The 17,238-nt window shown below is 44.6% G+C and overlaps 2 protein-coding genes across 14 annotated transcripts in view; both read right to left on the bottom strand.

The window, feature by feature from the left end:
• Nucleotides 1–1,230: 1,230 nt before the first annotated feature.
• On the bottom strand, nt 1,231–8,724 carry CUNH15orf61 (chromosome unknown C15orf61 homolog). 5 transcript variants are annotated; one of them, XR_015795873.1, is made up of 4 exons: nt 8,326–8,724; nt 7,740–7,894; nt 3,935–5,392; nt 1,231–1,730 (listed from the first exon to the last, which is right to left on the bottom strand). XR_015795873.1 is itself a non-coding variant. In XM_088139228.1 (3 exons), the coding sequence occupies exons 1-2, from the start codon at nt 8,684–8,686 to the stop codon at nt 7,767–7,769; spliced, it is 489 nt and encodes a 162-aa protein (XP_087995354.1). In that variant the 5' UTR covers nt 8,687–8,724; the 3' UTR covers nt 1,231–5,392; nt 7,740–7,766. The 5 variants fall into 5 exon arrangements, 4 of the variants coding, with proteins under 4 accessions (XP_087995354.1, XP_087995355.1, XP_087995356.1 ...); XM_088139228.1 differs by having other exon boundaries at nt 1,231–5,392; XM_088139229.1 differs by having other exon boundaries at nt 1,231–5,037.
• A 1,535-nt stretch (nt 8,725–10,259) lies between these two features.
• IQCH (IQ motif containing H) overlaps nt 10,260–17,238 on the bottom strand; it is an 85,935-nt gene continuing 78,956 nt past the window's right edge. For 2 of the 9 annotated variants that reach the window (XM_088139224.1, XM_088139218.1), the window contains 5 exons: nt 14,497–14,619; nt 13,941–14,002; nt 13,202–13,310; nt 11,563–11,666; nt 10,262–10,968 (listed from right to left, as the gene is read on the bottom strand). In XM_088139224.1, coding sequence (XP_087995350.1) covers nt 10,968; nt 11,563–11,666; nt 13,202–13,310; nt 13,941–14,002; nt 14,497–14,619 — 399 coding nt within the window. In that variant the 3' untranslated portion in view covers nt 10,262–10,967. Of the gene's footprint in view, nt 10,969–11,558; nt 11,667–13,201; nt 13,311–13,940; nt 14,003–14,496; nt 14,620–17,238 lie in introns of those variants that run through there. The other 7 variants (XM_088139217.1, XM_088139221.1, XM_088139222.1 and 4 more) reach the window with 5 other exon arrangements.

Here is a 17,238-nt window from a genome sequence, read left to right as displayed (position 1 = left end):
AAGGATCTTCTTGTAGACATTGTAGGGGGAGAGCCCTGTTAGCGTATGATGGCAAAAAATCGGGAGTCTGGCCGTGCCTTTTCAGAGTAACAAATGTTATTAAAAGGTTTATTAAAATTTTATTAAAAGCTGCAGGTCACTTTATCAGATGCATAGAACGGCTAGACTGATCTAGGATTTAAACTGGGACGAGGTGGGGGAAATGGAGAGGAAGGCAGGGTCATTATGCAGATCCCGGTTACATGATCCCCTCCCTCCCCCCCACCCCAATTTAAACCCTCCATCAGTCTATGCCTCCGATGAAGTGAGCTGTTACTTCATGAAAGCGTAGACCTTTCAATTGAAATGCGTTAGTTGGAAAAGGTGCTTCCAAGCTCCTGATTCTCTGTCACCCAAGGAAGGGCCTCTGCCATTTCTCCACAATTTCAGTTTGAAGCGAATTTGCTGACTCTAGCTGGGTGTTTCTTAACCTCAGCCTGGGCTAGGGTTAGGGCGGCTGGTTGGGGAATTCTGGGAGCTGAAGTCCACACATCTTCAAGTCGCTGAGGTTGAGACACATTGAGCTAGCCACAATTCTTCAGCCACAGTGGGCTCCCACAGAAGAATATGCCAGCTGTGCAACTTGTTTTTGGGAGGTGCTGCAGTTGTAACTTTTTTCCTGGAAAATCCAACATGCCAAGCGCGAGAGGTACTTCTTGGTTCCCCAAAATGTTCCCTGTATAGGATACAGATTCCACAACTTCCCTTGGCCAGCTTCAGGGGCTTTGTAATTGTTTTTGCCGACCTATAAATTTTTGAGTAACAACAAAATTATTGTGATTTTTCTTACTAAATTATTCATATATTACAAAGCATGTATGTAACAAGGGCCATGAATCAAAAGGCATATAATGACTATATCTCGATGTCATTTCTTCAAAGAAAAATTCAAATAGATTTATGTATACAAGTTAACTAAGAGACCATGATTTTAATAGTGTTCATAATTCTACCTGCTCCCTCCCCAGCTTCATACATTCTTTAAAGTGCTACACTTTTTAAATGAATTTTAAAATCCAGAGCTTTCCACCACATTTTGCAGCTGAGTCTAATTGGTACTATCACTATCACTGAAATAGCAATTTTGTCATCAGGTAACCCAGAGCTCATAAACTGTGCTTAAAATAATGCAAATATCACTAAGAGCTGAGTGTTTTGTACCTTTGAAATAAAACCACGAAGATGTTGATATCATACACCATTGAATTTTTTATGCATTTGTCTATTACAGATGACAGAAACATACAATTCAAAGGCCATGTGCTCCAATCCCTCAAGAGATACTTAACAGGACTTTGATTGGCGGATGATGGTTTATTCTTTTCATAAACATAGCATAATTATGTTTATATCATAAAATGCTAATGTAAACAAAACAGTGAAATCCAAGTTGCCAATTATGCAGGATGCGTTTCATTTATTACAAACCTTTGTATACCACCCTTTCCCAGGGCTCCAGACAGTTTACAATAAATACCATAATATACAAATGTTCATGCAGGTTATTGATGGTGAGCCTGACTATACTGAATTATCCAGCTTCTTTGTTATTCTTCGTGGAAATGAAACCTTACAGTATTAGGTTTCCCAGTATTTGAAAAGCGCTTTCATCACTCATGAATGACGACGGGTTTTGCTGAGATTTCTTCTCAAGAAACGAAGTACCAAAAATACGATTTCGAAGGGCCTCTCTGAAATCAGGAAAGAAATCACTCGATTTATTTCCTCGCCACTAAGCCTGAAAGGGGCGTGTGGTTCATTTCACTACTCTGTATCTTGGCTTTGTGAGGCTCTCAAGTTTTAAAAGACCCCCAAAAAGAAGCAGGAGGGTTCCCAGGTCGCTGCCGTGCATCAGTCCAAATGGCGGAGCTCCGCACTACTTCGGCCAACGCCAGCGGCTCCCCCAGATGTTGCAGCTCCCCGAATTCTCCCGCAAAGGCTGCGCCGCCTGGCCAGCGCTTGGAGCTGCAGCCCTGCACATCTGGGGGAAAGCTATGCTGGGGAAAGCCGGGGGGTCGCATCCAAGGGCTCATTTGGTGTTTTCTGTATTCCTAACTTAAAATGTACTGGTTGAAGTTTAGTTCTGGAATTAAAAGAAATGCCCAAGGGGGCCCCCCAATCGATCTTTACACAAACATCAATGCTTGAGACTATTACATATTGGCATTTGTAAGTATTAATGCAAGCCTGACATTTCCATTAACACACATACACAAAACATCCAACAAATTTCAGTCTTTCGGATTAGTAAACAATACTCCACGGACGAGGCTTCTGTTAATAATGTTTCTTATTGTTGGAAAATCTCTAGTGGACCAAATTTGTCAAACATACAAAAGGTCTAAAAGTGAAATATAGTAATTAAGACTCTCACTTTATTGATTGGAGAGCTTAAGTAATTTTTCATTACTAACGTAAGATTTAATACATAAAAGTAGTTAAAGATTCTGCCTTGGCACTAGCCATTAGCATGTAATTGAACTAGTAAAAAAGATCAGTTTAACCTATGTTGATTACCACCTTACCTTTGAAAGGCAATTAAGGATCTCAATCATTGCAACAAGATTTGATTGTGTGGCCTTTATTGGACATCGATCTTTTAGCAAAGCGCAGTTACATTTTCCATTAATTTACAGTAGCAGAGTTTAACTTTCATACCTTAGACCATTGACCCAGATAAGATGTCAGGCTAAGTACTCGTTTAGTTTAAGATGCTCCCACCACTCATTACTGTTTAAAAGGGGTACTGAAAAAAGGCAGATACCTATCAACCAGGCTCAGTCGAAGGTTTCAGTTACTAGCACGCGTTTCATCGGACTAAACAACTAAATTCCCCTTTGTTTATAATCTCTCTCTCCCTTGCTTTTTTAAACATTGCCCTTCTACAAAAGGAAAGAGATAATTAAAGCAGAGTAGAAACTTCAAAACACAAAGCAGAGCAACTATTGTGTTTCAAAGGAGAACAGAGCAGATCACATTTCCTGGAAGGTCATGTATTCCAGCCATCTTAAATGCACATCACACATGTGCATTTCAAAGAGGTATCTAAAATACCTGCCAAGGCATTTTACTGCCAGTGACACTGGAGGGCCAGGAAACAAAGGAGGATTTTGAACACCACCAAAATCCAAAAATAATTTGCTACGTATCACGGTGGATTGAAAGCTAAGAGTAAGGACAGTCCCAAGGATGGAGTGGGGATGAGAAGAAAACAACATTATGGGGACATGGAACCAAGAGAGATTGCTGCTGGGACACGTTCATGCCGCGTTTAGGTCACTTGGGTAAAGAACCGTATTTTATACTATATGGGAAAACTCCCTTGTTTTAGATTTCCTCCTCTGCTGCAAGTAACATGCTACGAAGGTCAGACTTGTCCACGTGAAAGCATTACTGCTTCGTATCGGAGATTCAGGCAAAACGGCTGCGTAGAAGACATACACGAATCATTTCAGATGATCGTATTTGACTTCACACACCGTTATCAGCCGTCAAGTGATTTATTTGGCTTAGCATGTTGTAGGAACTCTACCACTGTGGTTTGTAAAACACAGGTTACAGATGTGGGAGAATGCAGCCAGTTTGGGGTTATTAAACAGATCACAGTAAAACAAGGGTAGCTTAGTGTAATACAGTATGGGGACCCCATTTGTTTTCTCATTAGATAAAGAGTTACCCAAACGTTTTTATCACGGGGCCCAAATTTTACACTCACTCCACTTTTATCCTTTACAACAGAAATGCAAGAATAGTGTTTTTAACACAGACTGTGCTTAATTTTTAAAAAGTTTATATAGGGATAAGCCATTTGAATAGAAGCATTGTTCTGGGAGAGAGTAGAAAATTAACGTTTACACATTGTGCTAAGCCTAGATTTCTGAGAAATTCAATTTACCTGAATTAGCACACTTGTTGGTCATCATGCTTGACCACTCCTGCGGGACTACTACCAGTGGTGGCAACTCACACACATCACCGTGACTTAAGTGCAAACAGGGAATCCAGTCTTACACTTCCTGGGAATTGGGAGTCAAGGACACATCAGGCTTCCGATGGTGGCTCCTGTTTCTGGGGCGCAACGAACAAGTCAGAGGAGGAACTTCTAGACTGACAGAGCCCTCCAGCAGGAAGGTGCCAACTCCTGGCCAGGGCTGGAGTCCAAACGAAGCCATGCCTGAAAAAGAACCCCTTGGCTTCTGCTTGAAGGAAAGCTCACTGTCTTCATCACTCGTTTTTTCCTCTTACCGTTTGGAATTGTCCCAGAGATCTAACCGGAATCGGCCTCTCTCTCGCTCGCAACCCTCACTCCATGTCCTTCACGCTGGAACAAGAGAACAGCCCCAGCCCTTCAGGCACTTGAATGCTGCTAGCGTGTCGCCTCTCCCCGATTCGTGCGTCTGCCCAACCCACCAGGCCTGGCAGGAGAGGCTGCTCTGGGCCCCGTCACCTGGTGGGGCCCAGGAGGAGAGCATCTGCCCTTTGGAAGATCGTCCCCCCCGGAGATCAGATTGGTCCCGACCCCACTAGCTTTCTGCAAGGCCTTTGCCACTGGGCTTGGGGACCTGGATGGGTGGCAGAGCTGGTGCAATGGCTGCACTGATGTCTTCTTGTTTTTTTTACCCCAGCTGCTGCCTGGATTTGCGCATTTTTTTTATATTGTTCTGTATTTTTGTATCGTTTTTGTTAGCCACCCAGCGTCTTGCATCTGAGATGGGCAGTCATATAAATTGAAATAATAAAAATAAGTATCTGTTTAGAGTATTTTCTTCACTCAGCAAAACAGTCCCAAGGATGGGTGTTTTCAGGGTACCTACCCAATTAGTTCCCAGTAGAAATCAATCTATTGTATCAGCCATACGTGGGGCGCCTCGTGTCAACTGAACAATGCACCTTCTGTTTCAATACAACAGGTCACACAAACAAGCCCATTATTATATCTGAACTCTGCCCTCAGCCATCTTCCAAGTTCATCCTTCACCATGATCAGCTCCTGAAGCACTGGAGATCCATTGATTTTCATGTGATAAAAGAAAATTCTACGTTTGCTTAATTGTTACACTGTGAGAGCACTGAGCAAGAATCTAGTTGCTATTAATGCTGCAAACGGTGTCGAATTGTACCGAATCAATAGAGTAGTTTGTCAAAGAGATTCTCCAAGGAGAGCTGCCCATCGCTATATAGACAAGGAGTCACGTTACCTCCACTTATCGAAAAACAGGTAAGCAAAGTCAGCAGTCTCCATTATCAGAAATCAAATAAGCTGCAGCGAGCGAATGGGCCACTCCAAGGGAGAGCTGTATTTATAGCGTGGTAATTAAAAAACATTTTATCAGTCTTGTGTTGCGACCAAACCCTTAAAGAAGAATATTGACAAAATCAGGAGCAATGAATGAGCAGTATTTGACTTTAACTTATGTGCTGCACTTATTTAATTTTGCCCATTACTGGGAACATAAGTTCTAGCCAATCTAGCAAAATGCTAATAGTCACTTTTATTATTAATGAAGCTTAATGTAACACACCAGCTACTCCGCTGGGTGAACTATTTATTTAACTTGTATTAGAAATATCCTTTGGTATCAAATATACTGGGGTGTTTCCTTGATTACAGATTTATTTAGAGTTGCAGTTAAACAAAATAAATGTACTACTTGGGTTCTAAATGAAAGCAATTCATAATTCAATTCCGATGTATTTTAAGAAATAGACTTGCACATAATCTCACTGTAGCCTTTTGAAAAATAAATTATATTTTCACAGTCAATGTCTCTGATGAAAATGACTGAACTAATTTAAAACAAACAACTTACTGAAATAACTTACTGAACTTACTGAACTAATTTAAAACAAACCAATTTTATACACGTTCTTAGATCTGAGAGAACGACATGGTTCTGCAACACTTCAGCAGGAACGCTTTAGAAGTTAACAGAGTCCAAAAGCCAACTAGAGAGCTTGAGCTGAGTATATTTTTCTACATTCAGTACATGACAAACTCAAATCATGAGTTAGTTACTTCTCAATCTCATCGAGTCAAATGGTAAAGCACATCCTTAAATCTCTCCCATTGAAAGCAATAGGACTGAAAAGGTACTTAATTTTGGCCAGATCAAAACCACTCAGTTATCTGGCTGCAGGTACCCACAAATTATTTATAGATTAATCATGTCCAGTCTCCACACACAAACCTCTGAAATGAAGGGATTTTTTTTTCAGATCTCTGGATTTTGATAGAAACCACTTTTATTTATCAGAGAGGTCTGAACCATTCTTTTGAATCTCGGTGTTATATATTAAAAACCCATTCATGATGAAGAAAACTATTACTTTTAGATTGTACTGAAGTATTGGATAATTGGGCAAGATTAAGTAAAAGGTCAGTATTTTCAGTTTTGGATGAAAGAAGTTAATTCAAGTAATTTCCCAAAGTTTTGTTTAGTCTGGCATACAGTGAGGGAAAAAATTATTTGATCCCCTACTGATTTTGTACGTTTGCCCACTGACAAAGAAATGATCAGTCTATAATTTATTTTAACAGTGAGAGACAGAACAACAAAAAATCCAGAAAAACGCATTTCCAAAAAGTTATAAATTTAAACACCTCCATGTTTGACGGTGGGGATGGTGCTCTTGGGGTCACAGGCAGCATTCCTCCTCCTCCAAACACGGCGAGTGGAGTTGATGCCAAAGAGCTCGATTTTGGTCTCACCTGACCACAACACTTTCACCCAGTCCTCCTCTGAATCATTCAGATGTTCACTGGCAAACTTCAGACGGGCCTGTACATGTGCTTTCTTGAGCAGGGGGACCTTGTGGGCGCTGCAGGATTTCAGTCCTTCACGGCGCAGTGTGTTACTAATTGTTTTCTTGGTGACTATGGTCCCAGCTGCCTTGAGAACACTGACAAGATCCTCCCCTGTAGTTCTGGGCTGATTCCTCACCATTCTCATGATCACTGAAACTCCATGAGGCGAGATCTTGCATGGAGCCCCAGACCGAGGGAGATTGGCAGTTATTTTGTGTGTCTTCCACTTGTGAATACTCGCGCCAACTGTTGTCACCTTCTCACCAAGCTGCTTGGCGATAGTCTTGTAGCCCATTCCAGCCTTGTGTAGGTCGACAATCTTGTCCCTGACATCCTTGGACAGCTCTTTGGTCTTGGCCATGGTGGAGAGTTTGGAATCTGATTGATTGATTGATTGATTGCTTCTGTGGACAGGTGTCTTTTATACAGGCAACAAGCTGAGATGAGGAGCACTCTCTTTAAGAGAGTGCTCCTCATCTCAGCTCCTTACCTGTATACAGTAAAAGACCCCTGGGAGCCAGAAATCTTGCTGGTTGATAGGGGATCAAATACTCATTTCACTCATTAAACTGCAAACCAATTTATAACTTTTTTGAAATGCGTTTTTCTGGATTTTTTGGTTGTTGTTCTGTCTCTCGCTGTTAAAATAAACCTACCGTTACAGTTATAGACCGACCATTTCTGTGTCGGTGGGCAAACGTACCAAATCAGCAGGGGGTCAAGTACTTTTTTCCCTCACTGCATGTGCGTCATACAGCAACGTGTATTTGATGTGTTGTCCAGATCTAAAGGAAGAACAGGGACACACCTTGAAAAAAAACACACACGCACACGACTCGCATAAGAAAGTTGACAGGCAAAAGGTTGGGAAACAGGCTTCTCTATAGCAATTTACCCCAGTGACAGTTCTCGAAACCCGGGATCAATACATGGCGCCTTCATCTTCTTTATTCAGGAAGTAAAGAGTGACCGGGCCGCAGCACGTGTGGACGGTCTCTGTGACGCTGGCAAAGCACCAGGAGCTGATTCCGTACAGTAACGTCGGGATCCCTGCGCCAAACAGAAACAAGTTAGGAGCCGCGGACTCCCGCAAACCGAGGTGCGGCGGAAGCAGCAACGGGAGAGTAGCGCAAAGACCCGGCGGGTTCCCCCGCAGGGTCAGGCTAGGCCAGGGTTTCTCTGCGGCCAGGCCCCGGCCCCGGCCCCGGCGTGTTCGTTACGCCCCCGTTAAGCCGGCCGGGCTCGCCCCGCGCCCGGAGGGTCTCAGCCGCGAAAGGAGCTGCTCGCGGCTCCGCCTGCCCAAGCAACCGGCCCGGCCCGGCCCGGCCCGGCCCCGCCAGACGGCCGCGAGGGGCCCGCCCGCGGCGGAGGCCAGGCCAGGCCAGCCCGCGGCCGCAGCCCGCCCGTCCCGCCGGCCCCGCACGAACGCGGGCGCGGCTCCCGAGCTCGGCCTCCGCGCGCGCGCGCGCGCGCGCACCCACCCAGGTTGAGCAGCTTCAGCGCGGCCAGCAGCGCGTCCTGCGCGGCCAGGTCGGCGCGCGGCCCGCGCGAGCAGTGGTACTTGACGAAGGGGAAGCAGCCGGTGCGCAGCACGCGGTAGTTGGCGCCGCGCACCGCCCAGTTGAAGCTGGAGCGCCCGAACTGGTCGTTGCGCACCGCGCTGTACTTGACGCAGAAGGAGGTCCAGCGCGGCAGCCGCCGCTGCAGCAGGTGCCGCGTCAGCACCTCCGAGGCGGCCGGGCGCGGCGGCGGCGCCCCCGCGGGCCACAGCAGCCCCCGCAGCAGCGCCGCGTGCAGCGCCCCCAGCGCCCGCCCCGCGCCGCGCCGCAGCCGCCCCCCCATGCGCGCCGCCCCGCCCGCAACCGCCGCGCCTGCGCCTGCGCCTGCGCCGCGCCGGGGCGTGCCGAGCGCAGAGCCGCCCGGGACGGCCCCCGCGCGGGGAAGCGCCGCGTGCGCGCGCGCCCCCCGGCGGGCGAGCGCAGAGGCGGAAGCGGCTGCCCGCCCCCGCCCGGTAATTATGAGCAATCCTTCAAACTCAGCAATCTCAGACCAGTGAGCTGAGGAGTGAGATTGTGCTAATTAATCAATTACTACGCAATAATGCACCGCGTTTTATGTCCTGGAATGCACCAGGAGCCTCTAATTATTAATCATAGTAACAAATTTGGATTCAGCTTTACCTTTGGATAATGAATAGGGCGCCGGGGGACCTTGAGCGCCTCCCCTGCTTTGCTCCAAGGTGCGGTGAGGATGGCCGGGAGAGCAGTGGCCCCTCGGGGCGGGGGCGTCTGGCCCTCCTTTGCAAGCCCAGCGCCTGGCCGGGCTGAGCGGCGGAGCGGGGAGGGCAGGGTGTCCAGGCGGGCAGCCACGCGGAGTCTCCCCTTTCTGGGAGAGAACCAGTGGGAGAAGGACCATCCTCTGCACTGAAGGCCGGGAGATCATGGACCCCTCTCTGCTCTGCACAGGTGAGGCCACACCTGGAGGCATCCTGGGCATGGCGTTTCCAGAAGGACACTGACAGGCGAGAGAAGCTTCAGAGGAGGGTGACAGAGATGTGAAAGAACTTTAGATGTTCACTCTGGAGAACATCTCTAGCCATGTTCAGATACGTAACGGGAAGATGTACAAGAATGACTGGCCACAGACACTAAGGCAGTGTTTCCCAACCTCAGCCACTTTAAGACGTGTGGACTACAACTCCCAGAATTCCCCAGCCAGCTTTGCTGGCTGGGGAATTCTGGGAGTTGAAGTCCACACGTCTTAAAGTGGACAAGGTTGAGAAACACCGCACTACGGGGTCTATGTTGCAGCGAGGTAGATTTAATATAAGGAAAAAGTTCCTGACAGTAGGATCTGTGCAACAGTGGAAGAGTGCACCTACAGAAGTTTTCCATCTTAACATCTTTCCATTAAAACACCTTACTGAAATTGGTGTAATTCTCACTTCCTTGATATTGCCCGCATCGGTGTGGACTTAGCTCCCTCTTACAGATGGGCAATTGGTTTAAGGCACTGTTTTTCAAACTGGGCAACTTTAAGAGGTGTGGACTTCAACTCCCAGAATTCCCCAGCTGGCCAAGTTTGAAAAACACTGGTCTAAGGACAAGAACAGGGAGAAGGGCCCAGTTTTTTAAAAACTGTCATTAGGAATAAGCAGCTTCAGCAGGTTTGCTGATAGCACCCAATTATTTAGAATGGGTGTATAAAAAATAGACTGTGTTGTATTCACACAACACCCTTGGCCTGATTACTGAATTAAACTGACAATTAATTGCTGAGTTTGCACAATTCCTTAGAACGTACATGAACCAAGGCAGCCAGGCTCACAAACACACTCGACTTTTAAGCAAAACCAACCACATTTACTATATTGTGCAGGCACGACTTTAATTAACTTAAGCATGTTGTGTGAATGCAGCCACTGTGAAGAACAGATTTCTCCAGACTTGAATAATGGGTTTTAAATCTAGTTCGGCATAATGTTCATGGATGCAAGTGAATATAGCAATAATTACTTCCAAGCAAGTATGGTTACATTTTTTTTGAGTAACAGAACAACTCCAGAAACATTTGTGAAGGATGAAACTATCTGCAATACAGAATATAAAGCTGTCTGGTGACTGTTCCTCATAATTTTCCTTCCGTTCTTATGGATTATTGACATACCCCATTGGAAAATAAAACTCCCTGAGCCCAATGGATCTTACTTCTGAGTAGACCATATTGTCATCCAATGAAATGTAAGAAATCTTCTGCTTGCTTTTTTTAGGGATTTTTTTAAAGGGAAAAATGGAGTTAAGGTTAATGGACCCATATTTTAGAAATCAGAAGTGTCTCCCCACTACCAAGACAACTGTAAAATAATTTTTTCAATATAAATATATTGCATTTTATTGGAGGAATAAATCAATATTCATGTAAACCACATAAGGGAAATGTAATCTAATATTAACAGTTTTAAAAACCTGGGTCACAACTGAGATCTACTTATCTTCATTAAATGTGGTTTTCAAAAATCCAGAATACAATTTCAGATTTACAATTGTAAATTGGAAGGCTTCAAAAAGATGAAGAATTTGAAGATGTATAGTGAGAAACTCAAGGCACGAAGAACATACTTTAACCTACAGGAAGACATAAAAATATACCTTAACAAATCAATGTTCAAGTATTTCTTCTTCTAAAAGAATAACTTTCAATAATTAGTGTTACTTTGCCCTAAAAGAGAGCAGATGTAATTTCATATTGATGTTTCCTTTATTTATTTATATAAATTGCCTGAATTAAGAATGATAACAATCTGTATTAAATCTTAAACACATAACCAAGCGGATGTTATGGAGTAAGGGAACTGACCAATTTCATTCTGTTAAGCAGTGTTTCCCAACCTTAGTAACTTTAAGATGTGTGGACTTCAACTCCCAGAATTCCCCAGCCAGCATGAAATGAAATGAAATGAAGTCCACACATCTTAAAGCTGTCAAGGTTGAAAAACTCTGTGTTACTTTTTTTTTCTCTTCCAAGGGGCATATAGTCATGCCCAACTAACTATATTTTTTCGAGCTCCAGGCTCAATCTACTCTAAGGAAAAATAAATGTTTTGTGGCCCAGCCCACTGGTCACTTACTCAGGAAAAGTGCTTGAAGTGTGATTTGGGGTAAGAAAATGCAAAAGGATTGTTTGGAGACACTATGAGAAGAGAAGGAAGGTTTACTAACTATTTTGTGAACGCTTCTGCTCTCAAGGCCTCCTTTTCCTCTTCAAATTTTAACTTGTTCTGTTCTGTAACTCCCAAGATCTTCTCAATATCTTGGACTGCTCCCTGGAAAGAGGTGGAAATGCTGCACATCAGACCCAGAGATCTCGCCGCCCAACATCCCACTCCTACTTTGTCTGCTGGACTGACCATAGTGGGCATTCACATAAGGCTGTGTTGATGGAAGATGCTAAGCTAAATGGCTCAGCCAAGGGAAATGCACCACATTTTACCCCATCCTTCCTGGTGCACAAGGTTTTTAATCCATGTTCATTGGTTTATGGTGTCATCCAGATCTGAAGCTGCCATCATCTGAAGGTTACACCTGGGGCTTGTAACCAGTGGCAAATTTGGGCATAAGTCTTGGTTCCTAGAAACCCAAAATGGTAACTTCAAAATTTTCCAGAATCTTTACAAAAATGTAACAGGTTGCCTGAATTGACAAATGGCACCTTCTGATTTTTGGAATTGTTTCCATTCAGGTAGACTGGACTTCAACTTTCAGAATCCCACAGCATGCCTGAAGTACTAAGTATATTCTAGCATCGGTGCCAGGCATGCACGCAGGGATGTCAACCAGGGTGGGGTGGTGTCACTAAAGCCATTATGGAGGCCACGACCACACAGTCAAGAGGCCATCTTTATGTTTTGACATCCCTTGTGGACACCCCTGTGCATATGTGGGCCTTCTTCACAGTGCCATCCCTGGGGCTGAGACAGACCCCTGGCTTTCCAGTTCATCACTCAGTATTGCTGCTGGCACTTGGGCCACCCACTCCCCCACCAGCCCCTAATCTTTGCCCACTCTCGCTGGGTAGGTTTAACTGGCAGAACTTGCACATTTGGAATGGGAACGAAGCCACCCTTGTGCTGTAGCATGCAAAGTGCAGTGCTTAACATTGACCATGGGCAGTACATGCTGGAAATATAACAGATGTTGACTGGAGTTGAGCTACTGCTGGGTGGCCATTCACAAAGCACCAGTACTCCTGGTAAACGTGTCTCCAGGGTTCTTCAAGGCTCCCAAAGTGGTAGACACATAAGGCTGGTTGAGTCTTGCTTTGATACTCAATATTGGGTAGAGAGTACACAAGTGCGAGCGTTGGGCTTACAACCATCGCCCATCAATGGCTTTCGGAACATAAACAGGCCTATTTATTTGCCTCCTCCTAATGGATGTGTTTTAATATTTCAACATCTCAACAGTTTCATTTGACGAATCAATAGGAGAAGTCTTTGGGGAGGAGAGCATATTTTGCCTCTCCAATTAGCAAATCCAAGAGTGGGTATATGCAAAATGAAAATCTAATTTCCTCTGGAGCTAGCCATTCACGCTAGAGAGGGGATTTTTTTGTCTTTTTTCTTTAGCAAATATGCCAATCGCTCTCAGCCCGAGCAAATCCATGATTCCATACCCAAAACTCTTAAATTTAACTAACACATTCACTGGGAATCTCACAATATTGACCTACATGCTGTAAAATATGTACTGCTACGAGCAGAACCCAGGATAGTTTAGCACTTGTTTATAATACAGCATGAGGTGTTTTCTGTCCTTGAGCAGAAATTTAACTGGGATCGTTAGTTAATTAACACCTCACCTTAAAATTGGTCTCGGCATGCATATTAGGTGCTGATAATTCTTGATAGATGATGAAGAGATGCTGAGCAAAGGTCATGAGGACCCCCTGGAGATGTTCTCCAATTGTTCTGTTAATGATATCCAAAGAAATGTCTTTGCCAATGATTCTATTCGCACGCTTAAAAACAATCGCCTTCTCATTTGGGCCTGTCAGACGGTGGAATTTAATGAATATTTTCAATCTCGTAAGGTGGCAATCTTCAGGGAGATACGAAAGATGAGGCTCCATTTTAACTTGTCAGTAAAAAGGATTTGTGTAATAAATATTTTTTATTAATCAAGTAATGGAGGAGGGCAAATGGTTGAGTCATTCGAAACACGAGAGTCCTACCTTTTCTAAAGCGTTTCAAATATGTGAACAGGTATCACTGGTGGTATGAAAACCCCAGTATCATTAATAACAGAGCATTCTGTTGGAAACTCGTGGTTTCTAGGATTCACTATAAAAATGGGAGTTCAACCATTTCGGGGAATCTTGGGCTGTTACTGCTCTTGAAGAAGAGTGAACAGGTAAAAATACTCATGGATATTTTTAATCTGGCTTTCCTTACATAATTCTGTGCCTTAGCCATAAGGGTCTGTGAATGGGCCATTCTCTCGGGGGTTTAATCTTTCAGAAGACTTGCCATCAGCAAAGAACAGGGAGAAAGTCTTAAACTACGGGACCTTCTACTTCTCTCTCTCCCTCGGGAACTTACACCATTCCAAACGTGTGTCTTTTCTGGTCTTCAAACAAGATAAAAACAGTTCCCTCTTTTAGCTGTTGGGAGGGAAAAGATGTTAAGCATTTTACTGGGTCTGGACATTATAAACATACAATTTCCCAAAATCACAGGCTAATCCACATTATATGAGATTATGTGATTTAAGAAGAAATTAATTTAAAAGCAGGCCTGACAGATTTTCACTTCCAAGCTGTTGTAAAAAGGTGGTGGTCAAGAATTCAGCAAGAGAAATGCCTGGAAACTGTATTTATGTACTTGTAATTCCCTCCTTCCCCTCCCATCTTCCTCCAAGTCCTAACGATCTGAAAGCAGAATTTCAGAACCTGAACTATTCTAATAAAAGCACACAATCACAGATTTTGACAAACTTCCAATGGATCAGAGAATCCTAGGGGACAAAAATATGGAGATTCTTATCCCAAACTAGTTAATGCGTGGTTCACGTATTTTATGGGTTTAACCTCTATTTCTTCCCCATCCTATTTTCCTATTGCTATTTCACGGAAATGAAAGCACCCGACCTTCCTACCTGCACATCATATCCAATCCCATGAGCCTTGCACATCTTCAGGAAAACATTATAGTAAATGAAGGAAAGGTTGGTATTCTTAATTGAACTGCTCATGATAACGTAGCGGCTGACCATGGAAGTCTGGCAAAGTAGAAAGAAAAAGAGTTAACGCTGATGAATCCCTGAGAGATTCCAGCTTCAAGGCAGTGCAAATTTATACAGGAGTAGCTAAATCTTAAGCCCCTGGCATATTTCTTCTTCCTGAAAGAAACAAATCTCCATCTCTGCAATGAGTCAGATGAACACAGATGAAGAATGGGGGTCAGCGCTGTAACTCAAGAAGGTGTCCCCATTAATTAAGTCCTGTTCACACACCTACTGCCAGACTACCTGCTCCCTGTGCAGAGAGCTCTGTGCAGCTTTCCCACCCTGGTGCCCTCCGGACCAGTTCAGTTTCTGTTCCCACTGGCAGATCAAGGGTTATAGGAGTTGGAGGCTGATATCCAAAGAGCACACTGTTTGGGAAGGCTCTCCCACAAGGATATAATCCAGGCCTTGGTAGCCCGATGAAGGTGGCACGAAGCAGTCGCTAAACCCAACAGGGCTCGCGTCTCTCGAAGGAGGCAGCAGCCTGCCAGCCACTGGAGCGGCAAAGTGAAATTTCAAAATGAGTTACATATGACCTGAAAACTCCTGAACCCTCAAGGACAAATATTAAACCGCTCAACATTTTGTCCTATAAATCTGAAGTAAACGTAAGTACCCTGAGAAACTTTTATGCCATTCATCATCTCACACAGAGGCTGAAATCTACATAGTGTGAAAGCTACTAAGATCTAGATTTCTGCTTGGAGAGATTCTGAACCCACCTCAGACCTTTCAAAGGTCTCCCACATTTTTTTCCTACCAATAACCCTGTAAAGACACGTAGGCTGAGCGATGGGGATCCAAATCTCTCCGCACCACATCAAACATCATTCCAAAATGATAATAAACCCAAAGTTGCTTCATGGTTTAACTTTGAGTATGGCTTTTCATGAGGCAATAGTGGAAGTAGGATCCAGAATAAACATGAAAGGGCTGTATTATATAAATTAGGGGTGGGAAGATTTCAGACATGAGCTTCCCCCCCCCAGGATCCTGGGATCTACCAGCTAGAGTCTGGTACAAAAGTCACAGAATTAAAGAACTCCAGGATTCTTTTTTGGAAAAGGATTAGAACTGAGCAGGGCTCAAAGCCCCTCTGCACAGAAAGCCACTCCTGGCTAAGCAAGCTGTCTTCATTAGTCAGGGAGGACTGTTCTGTTGCTATCGGTCAATGTCTGGGAATCTGAAACCTTGCCCACCTGCTCTACCACAGAGATCTAACCGCCCCCACCCCCCAAAACCCTACCTTCTGCCCCCCTTGACATCAGTGGTTATTCCCTTCATCTTCTTGGGTCGTATCTCAGAAGAATGATTAAGCCCCTAAGTCTCCAGCATGATGCCCGGATACCCTGTGTGCCCACGGATACTTCCCTTGGCACCTGCCTGGCACCATGGCCCACCTGATTTCATTTTCCTGCTTTTAGATTAATTCAAGCAACTAAATACATGGGAAGCTCACAGCAAGTATTAGCCCCAGGCTTAATCTTTATTTCCAGAATAAATACTCCAGAAGCATTCTCAGAAAATAAAAATGCTCTGTGTCTGCAGGCCAGTGTTTAGTTTGGAAGAGTGTCCCCCCCCTCACCTGTCCGGAAAAAATGGCAGAGGTCACCTGAGGCAGCAGAAAGGCCTTGGGAAGGCGAGAGAGAGAGATGGGAGCCTTGTCTCCAGGCTGCCTGCTGAAGGGAATTGCAACAGCCCCCCTCCCACGTGGCAATCATTTTGTGAGAGCGCCCTTACTTCCAAGTATCTCCACTGGCCTTCAGTTGCTGAGAACTTGTTGGAGAACAGGAGCTCTTGTACATGTATTATACATACATAGATATATTTTTCTGTGTCTCATACGCACAGCAAAATGTTAAAATGGGTCTTAAGGTTTCAGAGATGGGCTTTCTTGCCATGACCGCCCGCTACCATGATCTCCTCCTGCTCCTCTTTTAAAAAATGTCCTCAGGCAGGGATGGGCATTTTTCAGGGCCAAACAGTAACCCTGATTGGGACAATGGTGGGCACAGCCAGATTTTTTCATTTTTCCCTCCCGAGTATGGGAGGTATTGAAAATAAGTACATAAATAACCCACTGTGGCAAGTCTATTTTGGCTAGCAGTACAATTTTTGCCTGCACCCCATCACAAAATGGCAGGAGATTCTGGTGCCAATTTTGGGAGTTTCACTGCTGAATCGGAGGGGACCTTGGGGGCCATAAAAAGGGACTGGGGGGGCCACCGGCTACCCACCGCTGTGCCACTGACTGGCTCTTATGACATCAAGAAGGTTAATAATAACATGTAAGCAAAACTGTGCTAAGCAAAATTGTGTCCATTGTTGGCAGAAATGAGTGGCGCAAGAGCCAAGGGATTTCAGCCATGCTGGCTGATATTTGCCAAGTCATTTTGGTAATAATGCACTAAAGGCCTGAATTTCAATGGGCCACACGCAGGGTTCAAAATGTGCCATATGTAGAAAGGCAGTTTTGGAAGCTTCGTACAACGCATGAGTGGTTGAGCAGCTTCTGTTGATATTCTGCAGGAAGTTATTTTTGCTATATCAGAACAGTAACGTTGAAGGGATTAGGGAGAGATTTTTAGGCTGGCCCTGCGATCTCACAGAAGG

This window comes from Python bivittatus, unplaced genomic scaffold (assembly GCF_059951505.1).
Source record: "Python bivittatus isolate LINGU-HERP-01145 unplaced genomic scaffold, Pbiv_v1 ctg000210_np1212, whole genome shotgun sequence".
In the NCBI taxonomy this organism is placed as follows: domain Eukaryota; kingdom Metazoa; phylum Chordata; class Lepidosauria; order Squamata; family Pythonidae; genus Python; species Python bivittatus.
The sequence above is the reverse complement of the archived record's forward strand: the minus strand, read 5'-3'. Positions and strand labels throughout refer to the sequence as shown.

Bases quoted from the DNA above. Each gene is read 5' to 3' on its own strand.
- CUNH15orf61 (XM_088139228.1), bottom strand. From the start codon at position 8,686: ATGGGGGGGCGGCTGCGGCGCGGCGCGGGGCGGGCGCTGGGGGCGCTG. The intron at 7,895-8,325 runs GTGGGTGCGCGC...TGTTTGGCGCAG, and splicing joins GCTGAAGCTGCTCAACCTGG to GGATCCCGACGTTACTGTAC.